The sequence below is a fragment of the Bubalus kerabau genome, chromosome 13, assembly GCF_029407905.1.
Source record: "Bubalus kerabau isolate K-KA32 ecotype Philippines breed swamp buffalo chromosome 13, PCC_UOA_SB_1v2, whole genome shotgun sequence".
Classification (NCBI taxonomy): domain Eukaryota; kingdom Metazoa; phylum Chordata; class Mammalia; order Artiodactyla; family Bovidae; genus Bubalus; species Bubalus kerabau.
The window spans coordinates 60,572,226-60,585,044 of NC_073636.1; the positions used below are offsets into that span (position 1 = coordinate 60,572,226).

The 12,819-nt window shown below is 42.9% G+C and overlaps 1 protein-coding gene across 1 annotated transcript in view; it reads right to left on the reverse strand.

Annotated features, from left to right (window-relative positions):
• Positions 1-424: 424 nt before the first annotated feature.
• PSMF1 (proteasome inhibitor subunit 1) overlaps positions 425-12,819 on the reverse strand; it is a 40,508-nt gene continuing 28,113 nt past the window's right edge. Inside the window, exons 5-7 of the mRNA XM_055544667.1 lie at positions 4,718-4,771; positions 3,364-3,522; positions 425-2,835 (exon numbers count right to left, since the gene is read on the reverse strand). Of these exons, the coding sequence (XP_055400642.1) occupies positions 2,784-2,835; positions 3,364-3,522; positions 4,718-4,771 (265 nt within the window). The 3' untranslated portion in view covers positions 425-2,783. The remainder of the gene's footprint in view (positions 2,836-3,363; positions 3,523-4,717; positions 4,772-12,819) is intronic.

A 12,819-nucleotide genomic window follows, 5' to 3' on the forward strand; every position in this document is an offset into this window, starting at 1 on the left:
CAGTCTGGCAGTTACTCAAAAATTAAACATAGAGTTACCATATGATCCCACAATTCCACTCCAAGAGAATGGAAAACATATGACCAAACAAAAACTTGTACATAAATGTTCATAGCAACCTTATTTTAGTTGGAACAACCTGTCCATCAACTGATAAATGGATAAAGAAAATGTGGAATATTATTCAGCTATTAAAAGAAATGAATTACTGATACACGCTACAGCATGGATGGACCCTGCAAACGTTAACTGAAAGAAACCAAACATGAAAGACCACATATTATGTTATTCCACGTGTAAGAACTGTCCAGAATAGGCATATCTTTAGAGACAGAAAACAGACGAGTGGTTACTTGGGGCTGGGAGAAGGGAATGGAGAGTGACTGTTACTGGGTATGAGGTTTCTTTTTTGGATGATGAAATGTGCAGAACTCAGATATGGTGATGGGTGCACAACACTGTGAATGTACTAAAAACACTGAATTGTACACTTTAAAAAACATGAACTTTATGCATATGTGAACTGTATCTCAATAAAACTGTTATTTTTAAAAAGGAGGAACAGGCTATTAAGTGCTGATATTTATTGTTAAGGCTCTAACACTTCTGGGTTCCACAAAACGTACACCTGAATCACGCCCTCTGGCTGCTTAATGATTACTCATGGCTGGAAGGAGGAAGTGGCCTAGATACACAACATGTACTGGCAGGCTGACTTGGAAGTTCCTGAAGGTCCCATTCACCTCCCCACACATAACAACTAAGCCACAGTCTGCGTTCCTCAGTCCTTGATGCAAGGAGACCCACTCAAAAAATGACTGATTCTGCAGATGAATCACTGAAGTTCCTGTTTTCAGAAAACAGTATTATGCTTATGACTATCCTTTCCACTTTCACTATTAGAAAATCTAAGTGGTGAATTTATTGTTTCAATCTTGTCCTTCCCCTGAATCAGGGTCCTAAAAGTTATTTACTTCCCCTGCTTGTCTGATGTTCCTTTAAATGCTTCTTTTTATAATAAAGGATGCTTTTATGAGCAAATTGCCTCAAGTTCTTTGTAGAAGGTATGATCTAGCTTCCGAACAAAACATCTCACCCATTTGCTGGCTCTTGGGGAAGATGTCCATTGATGACTGCATTTGCAGCTCTGCCTGACCTCTGGGTCTTTTTCCAGAGCAGAGCTGTTCTAAAAGCTTTACACTGGTCCTTCACTAAATCAGTGCTTGAAATGCGGCCTGCCAGAAATGCCCAGGAAGCCCTAGCCTCCCCACCTATAGCCAGGTGACATCTTGGATCGGCCCTGGGCATATATGCCTTGTCTAGTTTACTTGTAACCCACTCTTGGGCACAGCAGACAGGCACTTCCAGGCTATATAGCACATTAGCAGATGCCTTAGGAAGGCTCTGGTAGCCCTATGCCCACAGATAAATACTATCTCCTAATTTAGAGAAAGGAGTCCAAGGAGCTGAAAAAGGCACCACCCATGGCTGAAATGCTAGCGGTGGAGTGAAAGTGACTAGTGCCTTCATCTCTTGCCTCGGAGTCTGGTGCTCTAGGGTGTTTTCTCTACTCCAGCACAGGGGTTCATCACTGAACACGTCTGTCAGGCCTTGGGCTGAAAAGGATCTGGAGAACACCAAAGGTCAGGTGGGCCTGGACACAGGGACAGACTTCCAGAGGCTGGGGCTCCCTGGGGGTGGTATGCCTTCCTGGGTTGTTTCCTGTATCACCAACTCCTCCGTTCACCCGTGTCACACACTGGCTTCCAGAGGCCAGGCTCCCTGCTTGTCCCTATGTCCAGCACTGTGCTGCTATGCGCATGTCGGGGCCTCACGATGGATAGAGGCACAGAGTTGCAGACTCTGTAGGTAAGCACCACACAAAGCCTTGAACCTTCATTCTTTACCTTTTGCCCCAGTTACTAGGGATCATCATGCATAGAAGCCGACACCAGGATGTTTTAGAGCAAGAAAGGCACCTCAGATTTCGCAGGTGGGCACGGTGGCCCTGGGAGGGGAAGGGACTTGCATAGGGTCACTCAGTTAAGTTAGTGGCAAAAAAGAGATTAGCCTTCAGGTCTGCTCTGTTTATTCCTCTGTTCGAAGGCGGCCATTGCCCAGGCATAGACAGACCCAGAGGACAGGCTCAGACAAGCAGAACTGGAACGTCTTGCCCTTTGCAGAGAGATGCAGTCGTTCTGCAATGTGCCTGGCCTTGTGGAAGTCATCCCTGTGGCCTATGGGGGTTCCAGTCACTCATTTTCATCCATGCAGCCAGACCATCTTAGTGATATCAGGAGTGAGAGCAATTCATGAAAGGAAGATGCCTAAGAGTCCTTTAGCCCCTCAAAGATCCAAACTCTCAAGTCTCATACATGGAAGGAGCTGTGCAGTAAAGAAGAGTGGGAGACCGGCAACATGATTTTTGTATTGACATTTGGTTCTTAATAATAACATCCAAAATGGGTTCTGTTCTTATAGCGATGCAGCTGGAACTGCATCGGGTCAAGGGCATATGTTGCCGGAGTCTCCCCTGGGAAGTGCAGAGGAGCTGGTGGTGAGACACACACTGATTTCTCTTTGGGACCTATATGCAGCCAGGTGGAGAACTGCAGCAGGTGCCCTGGCTCTGGTAGGGGGTGGGGAGGCAATCCCAGCCGGCCTGCAAACACATGGACAGAGTCCTTTGCCCCCAGCCCACAAGAAAACGGGTGCTGAAGGGGCCCGCGGTGGCAGCTCCAGGACAGTGGGGGGAAGGCTGGGACGTTACATTCTTGAGGCCTTCACAGGTACATGTCATCGTAGCCCGGTGGGGGCAGATGGTCTGGGTTAGGTCTGGAATGGAAAGAGGGGCTGGTGAGTTGGGGTGATGAAGAGTCAGGGGCACACAGGTAGACAGGGTCCTGAATGGAGGGAGCCTGCCTCCAGAATGATGTGGTGGTTTGTGGAGTTAAAGACCATGTGCTCTAGAGTTGGTCTGAATTCTGATTTTCCCACATTGGACAAGTTCCTTCATCACTCAGGGCCTTGATTTCTGTCTCTGTGAAATATCTATCCACAAGTGCTGACATAAGAATCCACTGAGTTCCTGGCACATACAAGAAGTCCAGTAAATGTGAGTAGCAACCCCTCCTCTGAGTCCTCCTGGAGGGAAGCTGGGGAAGGGAGCCACTGAGGAATGGGAAGCTCATGGAAGGCTTCAGGGAGCAGCAGGCAGGGGCCTGGAGGAGGCTCCACTCTCTTGGCGGCAAGGCCCGGGACTACTGGCAATTCTGCGCTTGGTGTCAGATACCTTTATCCCTGCAATGCTGAGCTGAGCTGCTATCAGGTCCTACCTCTCAGCATCCCCGAGTGAATACCTACCCAGAGGGGCTGGTCCCAATGGGTCCAAAGGGGTCAAAGCGTGCTCCTGGGGGCACAGCGCCTGGAGGAAGCCGGTTTGGGAGTCCCGATGACGGGTCAATAAGTGCTCTTGGGAAGCCGGATCTCAGGGGATCCACAATCATGCCACCTCTCCGACACCTGAGACAAGAAGGAATAATGGGTAAGCAGGTGTGGCAAGCAGATGTTGGAGAAGAAGGTGATGAGAATGTAGGTAAAAATGAATTGGACACCAACTCTGGATGGCTCAAGCAGACATGCGTGGATAGTTGCCTGAGTGCCAGCAGGAAGTGGGCAAGAGCAAGCACATAAAAAAGCACACCTTTTCTGGCCATCATGGCCTGCACTTTCAGCTCTACAAGCTCCAGAACCCCACAACACTGAGATCCCTGCCATGTCCTGCAGCCAAGGAGGGGGGCGCGATTTGATCAAGAACATGTGCCAGAACTTGTCAAGGTGAATGCAGAACCAAAACAAGGCTCTTCCAGGCACAGCTTTAGGTCTAAGGGCTAATGAATTGAGACAATTTATAATACTAGCTTTTATTTGTTTGTTTTTGTGGTTTCCTTGAAGGGTCTCTGGGCATTCTATGACTTGATTGTCCAAGTCTGACTCTTGATAGTACCCATCCCTCATGGAGTTCTAAGGATCTGACCTAATGGCTCAAATGAGGATGAATAAGAAGGTGATGTTACCCCAAACTTTGAGGTCAAAGTTTGTTCGAGCTTAACTTCAGCTCAAGCAAAAGTATTAAGTTAAAAAATTAAGTTAAGCTTAATTGTTCAAGCTTAACTTCAGACTTACTTTCCCCACTGTCTAAAAATGAAACACTCAAGTTGGGGACATGCTTTGCAGCAGAGCTTAAAATCTAGAAGCACTGAGCCTTTGCATAGCTGAGGCTCTAACTCTGTTGGGGACTTCACAAGAACTACCCTAGAGTCTAACAGGGATGAGTGACCCTCCCTTATCAAGTGAGGTCATGACCTCTGAAGAGCCCTCAACTGACCTCAGGTCTGTAACCCACTTGTGTGTTTTTCAGTCTTCACCTGATAGACTCCCCCAGGGGTATTGTTCCACCAGGGCAAGCGGGGCCAGAAAACAACAGCGGAACTGCCCTCTGGGCTTGGTCAGTTGCTCCCCAACATTCAGAGCCCTCTTGCACTGTTCCAGGCACGGCAGAGCAGAACAGTGGCAGTGCTTCCTCAGCCACTCGGCAACAAATGCCTCCTTCACCCCAAAGGAAGACTGATGAAAAGTTCTAAAATTAGAAGATGAGCTGGGGCTGAAAGGCCACAAGACCAAGTTGTGTTGCTGCCAGCTCCCCAGCAGTACTCACCCAAAGGGGTCTAGGTCCTCTCCCCCGACAGCAAACGGGCCCAGGGGATCACACCTGAAACAAACAAGGGACAATTACTGAAAGTCCCAGAGCAGCTTGGCACCTGGGCTCCCAGAGGTCCAAAGCTGATGCCTGGGGGGACACACACATACTCCCAGGCATGGAGGTGGGGAAGTCCCTGCCTAAGACCAGAACACAAGGGGTATTTCAACATGGTCCTTGGCACAGACTAACACTGAAAACATTACATAGCACAGTAACGTGAAAAGAGCTGGACACAAGGCTAGAAACATGGAGGATTCCTAATAATGTAGAAAGATAAAAATATAAACAGTGGGAAACACATACATTTTATTTTATTCAAACCTTTCTCAGGTTCCTAAAGTCTGTACAAAAAATTAAGGACATTTAGACCAGAAAAATACTATTCTAAAATCCCAAACCAAAAGCTCAAATTTAAAAGCTTCCAAGGGTAGAGTGAGATGGGTGCTCATATATAGCTAGAACTCTGTTTCTCAACCTTTTTCTCATTATGGCCTCTGCATGAAATGTTAAAAGCAGATACTGTATATCAGTTTATGCACTGGAAACCACTGGATAGCCACAAAATTTCTAAGGTTTTTTCCACCCCCCAGGAAGAACCAATTTTTGCCCACACTGAGACTGCAGGAGCCAGAAGCATAAATTAGTGCATGCTTTGTGGAAACCAAGTTTATACTAATACATACATACACACACACACACACAATGTAACTGACTCTCAAAAGCCTTTTGTATCTTTACATTTCATGGTCTGATAATTTTATGTCTAGGTATCCATCATAAGGGCTTCCATGTGGCTCAATGGTCAAGAATCTGCTGCCAATGTACGAGGCTGGGGAAGATCCCCTGGAGAAGGAAATGGCAACCCACTCCAGTATTCTTGTCTGGGAAATCCAAGGACAGAGGAGCCTGGTGGGCTACAGGCCATGGGGTCACAAAAGAGTTACACATGACTTAGTGACTCAACAACAACAAATCCTCTTACAGAAATTCAAATATCATCATAAAGACTTTAACCAAGGGAAGTGGATTGGTCACAAATGGGGACCAGTTAGGTAGATCATGCAGCCATGGAAACAAATGTTCTTAGAATGTTTAAAAATGATGTGGAAAATGTTTATGTTCTAGTGTTAACGGTAGAGAAAAGGGGATTATTAATAGCCTAGGAAAAATGTGTGTGTGTATAAATAAAACTAGAAAGAAGTATAACTGAAAATAAAAACAATGACAGTTATACCTGGGTGACATTTCCTCTTTATACTTTCCTACTTTTTCTATAAAGGATCTGGCTATGGATATAATGAAACAAAAAAGATCTGGTATTTGAAAAAGTGTGCTTTGGAATCTACTTGGAGCCCTGGCAAGCAATACAAACCTGACAGTTCTGGGGCATGGCAGACCTCAGAAAAGCTTTGTAAATAGCAGTTAATCGAAGCTTATAGTAAGAAGCCATTAATTAAAGAACTGGGAAAAAATCCAAAAGTAGGTGCTTCTCCAGTCAGTTCTACCAATGAGCTGGAAAAGACATTGTGATTAGGTGGACATGGTTTCCAAGGGAAGCAATTTTTCCTGATCGAGGTTATTGTTTCCAAGCCATGGTTCATGGAGTGGCAGTCAAACTTGCTGGTGGCCTCCCAATAACCTGCCTCACTGGACAGACCAGGCGGTGCAGAGGGCAGGAAGCATTTTAAATGTCTCCACAAACTGCCCCCTTACAGAGCAGCAAACAGGACCAACTATAACAATGACTTGGAGAAATGAGCCTTGATGCCTCCTGAAACATGGAGCCATCTCTATTTTTCTCTCCGAGACCACAGAATGTGAGGAGAGAAGAAATAAAGAACAATAGAGGAAAGAAAAGGCAGTTGCCAGGCCCACCCCAACAATTTGGGTACTTCAAATAGTCATGGCATGTCCCTTAGGCTCATACTCAACATAGTCTAACTGCAACACACGCACCCTTCTGTGAGCTCCTCATATACACACCCAGAACCTATTATAAAATAGGTTCAGTCCTGAATGTGCTGAATGAGGCTCTCAGGATTTTTTATTTTTTTTTAAAAGGTAATTTTTGTACAGTGTCTAGAATCAAGTCCCTAAAACTTCATCTGGTAATCACCTGAAGGGGAATGTGAGCATGCTAAGTCACCTCAGTCACATTTGACTCTTTGCAACCTATGGGCTATAGCCTGCCAGGCTCCTCTGTCCATGGGATTCTCCAGGCAGGAATACTGGAGTGGGTTGCATGCCCTCTTCTATGGGGTCTTCCTGACTCAGGGACTAAACCCACATCTCTTACGTCTTTTGCACTGGCAGGCAGGTTCTTAAAGCTGAGCCACCTGGGAAACCCCTGAAGGAGAATGCTGGTACATTAAATGCTATAGGCACATCTGTCTGGCTGGGCCCACTGGACTGTCTAATGGGATTTGGGGGTGATCTTGACCATACATAATTTCCTCATTCTCTCCTTTGCTCTTAGATAAAAACAACTTGGCTCTCTTGGGCACACAAATCCTGCTGATGCCATTCTTCTGGCTGAGGTGGTCTGGTGATCAGAAAAAACCTCAGGATCCTAGTGGGGGGCTGCCTGGCTGGTTGGCAGGCATCTGTCACAAAATCTTTGAACCTCAGTCTTTAAAAATGTAAAGTCTAAGCAGTAACAGTAACAGGGTCTGCTGTGATGGTGAAACGTCGTATTGGACATGAACAGATTTGTTGACAGGAAAAGCCTGGAAGAATGGAATAACAGCAGCTGCCGATATTTACTGACAGCTTGCTTTGTGTCAGGCACCATGCTAAATTTAGTTTTTAAGATTTAATTTTGTGAATAGGTAATGCCTTCACCAGTTTCAAAATTCAAGACAATACACAGATTGAATTCAAAATTCAAAGGCCACACAGATCCATAATCTTGTGCTGAATGTGTTTTGGAATTCAGAATTTTTCATATTTTAGAAATAGGAGTATACCAAACATATTACTATGTAGCACCCTGTAAACAAAACCCTAAAATTTCTGCAAAATGAATGAAAATTCACATAAAATGAATATATAAGGAACTTCATGCCACTTCAGGTCACGTTTTGCTACCAAAAAAGGTTTGGTGTCAATCTTATGAAAAGAACAAAACAACACTTTTTTTCAGTGCTCTTTTGATTTCAGAGCTATAGATAAAAGACTCTGGACCTGTACAAGTTAAAAAAAAAAAAAACTCCCTCTTAGCCTTATCCTCCAGCCTACCAGGTCTTCCCATAGACAATTACTAACATCAGCTTCTTGTATGTCCTTCCAAAGATACTTTGCATATATGAGCAAATATGCATCTCCTCTACTTTTTAAACAGATGGATGTGCAGAGTTCTTTATATACATTATGTTATTTCATCTTTGTAACAGCCCTCTGAGGCCATATACTTATTTTACAAATGAGGAAACTGAGGCTCAAAGAAGCAAGTGTTCTTACACAAGCCACATAGGTATAAGCGGCCAAGAATGAATTTACACCAGGTTTGCCCAACTTCAAAAGCCATGTTCCTTTAATTGGTATGTTGAGACCATTTACATTTAATGTGATATGTTTAGATTTAGGTCTGCCATTTTACTATTGCTTTTCCAATTGCTCTCTTTTTTCTTTCTTCTGTTTTCTCTCTTCATAATTCAACAGAAGGGGTAGAGAGTGGAAACAGTGACAGATTTTATTTTCTTGGGCTCCAAAATCACTGTGGATGGTGACTGCAGTCATGAAATTAAAAGACACTTGCTCCTGGGAAGGAAAGCTATGAAAACCTAGACAGTGTATTAAAAAGCAGAGACAATACCTTACTTACAAAGATCCATAGAGTTAAAATTATGGTTTTTCCATTAGTCAATGAACAGATGTGAGAGTTGGACCATAAAGGCTAAGCACCAAAGAATTTATGCTTGTGAACTGTGGTGTCGGAGAAGACTCTTGAGAATCCCTTGGACTGCAAGGAGATCAAAACAGTCAATCCTAAAGGAAATCAACCCTGAATATTCACTGGAAAGACGGATACTCAAGTTGAAGCTCCAATACTTTGGCTATCTGATGGGAAGAGCCGACTCTTTGGAAGAAACTCTGATGCTGGGAAAGATTGAAGACGGGGATGACAGAGGATGAAACGGTTGGATGGTATCACTGACTCAATGCACAAGAGTTTGAGCAAACCCCAGGAGATAGTCAAGGACAGGAGATAGTCAAGGACATAGGAGGCTGGCGTGGTGCAGTCCATGGGGTTGCAAAGAGTTGGACACAACTTAGCAACTGAACAACAACAACAACAAATTAAACATATTCTAATTCTCTTGAACTAGAGAACAGCCTATTATAGTTATCTAAATATTTACCATTTTTATTGCTCTTCCTTTATTCCTGATGTTCCAAGTTTCTATTTGATTTCTTTTCCCTTCTGTCTGAAGAACTTTCATTAGCAATTTCTTCTGAGAAAATCTGTTGACTATGAATTCTCTTAGTATCCTTTATACTAAGAATATCTTAAAATCCTTCAGAAGTAAGATGATGTATTTGTTGGATATAGAATTCTGGTTCTGACAATTCTTTTTTTCTCCATATTTTAAGAATAATGATCAACTTATTTCTGGTTTTCTGATGAGAAATCCACAATCATTCAAATTCTTATTCCACTATAAGCAACACATGTTTCTCTCTAGTTGCTTTCATGACTTTTTTTCATTTTTAGCAATGTGATTATGTATGAGCATGGACTTCTTTGGGTTTATCCTGTTTAAGATTTGCTGAGCTTTTAAAATCTGTACGTTTATGTCTTTTGCCAAATCTGAAAAGTTTTTAGCCATTATTTTCTTCAAATAATTTTTCTGTACTACACTCTTTCTCTTCTCCTTCTAAGACTCTCGTGGTCCCAGTGTTAGATCTTTTATAATTGTCCCAGGTTCCTGAAACTGTTTATTTTAAAATATTTTTTCTCTCTGTTGTTTAGATAGGATAATTTCTATTGATCTATTTCAAGGACTTAATATTTCCTCTGTTTTCTCTATTCTGCTACAGATTCATTCAGTGAAGTTATTTTGATTATTGTATTTTTCATTTCTAAAATTCCCATTCAGTTATTCTTTGTATCTTGTTTCCAAGCTGAGATCTTCTATCATTCCATTTGTTTCAAGACTATTTGCCCTTACTTCTCTGAGCATTTTTCTAACAGCTGCTTTATCTGTCAGCTAATTATTCCAACATTTGTGTCACCTTGGAATACTTGATTCTTTGAAGTCCCCAAAATTTTTAATATTTTGTTATGAGGTTTCAGGAGAATCCTGATATTGTTGTCTTAGCAGGCAACCAACCCAGCTGGGTTTGGGATTCAAGCTCAGGTTTCAATGTCAGTTCTGTTTGCAAAGCCTTTGTAGTGCTATCTAGTTCTGTACCACGTATGTGCTATCCAGTGGTCAGTCTGAGACCTGGTAGTGGGCGATACTACAGTTCTGTTCCCAAAGTTTTTGGTGTGCTATTTAGAATCACATCCACTTATGTATGTTGTGCAGATAAGGCCCGGAGTCCACAAACTTTACAGAGTTGCTTTCTGCACTCTTCCCTTTCTATGATCTATCACCTTGGTGGAGAAGGAAATGGCAACCCACTCCAGTATTCTTGCTTGGAGATTTCCATGGTCAGAGGAGTCCATAGGGTCACAAAGAGTCGGACACGAATGAGCAACTAACTTATCTCCTTGGTACCTTCTGGGTCCTTGGGGCTTTTCCTTTTGGTCCTCTGGCTAGAAAGCTGGGGCACTGCTTACCTTGCTCTGCCATGTACCTCCCCTGACAGTGCCTATGTCCACATGCTGTATCAAGTGCAGGGAGAACACAGAGGATAAAAGCAGCAATGGTTCACTTCATACTCTTCAAACAAGTCTTATTGGAAAGGAAGGGTCTTTTCCCTCAGTTTTAAGTGTTTTTGGACTGTCACATGTTGGGAATTTTTGGAGAAAAGGAAGAAAATATATAGGAGATTTTCTTCCCACCCTCTCTAAGCACTAGACCCATTCTCAGTACTTTAGCCAGAATGGAGGACTCTCCTGGAGTGCTCTCTTTCCATACCAAGATCTAATTCTTCGTTTTGGGCTTCCTTGAGTTCATACCAGAGGCCAGTTTATTGGTATTTCAGCCTTTGCTCTTCTCTCCCAATGTACCTGCTATTTTTCAGCATCCTCAAATAACTGCTCCATGCATTCTGTATAGCTGCAATCAATGGGAAAGTCAGGATGGACTGTGCTTACTCCAGAACCAAAAGTTTCCAAACCCAGGCTTTCATGGTACACAATACCAATATATCTGCTTTAAACACAGCTGCTGGTCTGCACTCATTGGTGACCACCAGGCGTGAACACAAAGCTCTCCATCTGCACATCACACTTCTTTGGGAGTGCCGGCTGTGTTTTCACAATACTTTCGGCAATAGTTACCTGAAGCTTTCTCGACCCTGACCCCTGATTCAGTTTTCATGGCATTGTTTGAACCACCTAGGCCAGTTCTGTTCAAGTTGTTATGTGCACATGAATCGGGGGGTGCATCTTGCTAAAATGTAGGTTTTAATTCAGAAGATCAGGAATGGGATCTGAGATGCTTCATTTTGTAAAAGCTCCCATGTGATCTGACATTGCTGGTCTGGGGACCTCAAATAGCTAGGCTGCTTCCCAGTGAGGATACAAGTTCAGCTGGGGAATCACAGCGATCTAGGTTTATGTACTTTGTCCTGCTAAATGTGGAAACTCAGGACTGGGAGATGCTGATAACTGTAGACAAGAATGTGTGTACAAGTAGAGCACCAGCTATGTGTTCTGAGCAAGCAGAGCACCACACCTTTCCCTTTCCTAATCCTAAGGATATCCTATGAGTTCAAAGGTGAATGGGAGATTGTGAATGATTGGAAGATACTGCATTTAGGCTATGTGAACAAAGATTTTTTAAAAGAAAAATATGCATATTTCACACTAAAAAACTGTAAGGAAAATGTTACCCATCATCCGACTCCAACACAATGATTATTTTTGCCCTTTCTAGTCTTTTTATGAGCATATTTTTATATGCTTATGTGAAAATTATAAGTACAATTAGATGTTTTCCTCCATTTGTGTCCTGTATTTCTCATGCTGTTTGTCCTTGCTACTAAAATTTTTAATGACCAAATAATATTCACTGAAGTGAAGAAAATCTTTAAAATTCTTCTAACGTAGGTACTGGTATTGCTTCTGGTGTGTGTAATTATAAATAATGCTGTAATTAGTAACTTTCATGTTCATGTTTTTCTCCCATGTTAGAAAAAAGTTAACTGTTATCCTTCGCCCATCCGACCAGTTTATGATGGGAACAGACAATCCATTTCTCTGGACAAGAGACAGAAAGCAGTTGTACTCAGGAGCTTCCACTATAACTGATTTAGATGATTTAGAAGGTGAGATCTGGGTCCTTTAAGTAGAAGAGATTTAGACAATATTTTCAGGCTGAGCTGACACAGTAATGGCACAAGAGTCCTCAGAACTCTAGGTAAGGGGAAATGTATTTCGCATTTGGTAAAAATGGCCCCTTCTCTATCTTCCATAACTTCTTAATCCCCAGAATCTGTGAGTGTGATGAGAAATCACTCCTACATTTATGTTTTATGGCACAGAGGACCTCAGAAATGGGGGATTATCTGGGTGGGCTAATCTAATCACATGGACCTTTAAAAGCAGAGAACTTTCTCTGGCTGATGGCAGAAGAAAAGGTGGAAGGGAAGCCTTGAAGCATGGGAAGAACCTGACACACTGCTGTTGGCTTTAAATATGGAGACAGCCATGTGAGGAGAAATGCAAGAAGTTTAAGGAGATGAGAGAGAGGTCTCCAGTCAACAGCCAGCAAGGAATGGGGTAACAACAAAAACTGAATTTGGGTTCAGTTAAGCTTACAAATGTTTTAACAATGATGCCTTTCTAAATAATTTAGAAGAAAAAGGAGACTAACTCCAGCAATGAAAAGGACAGGCAAATGACATCAAAATAGAGGGAGAATGCTAATTAATACCACTGTTTA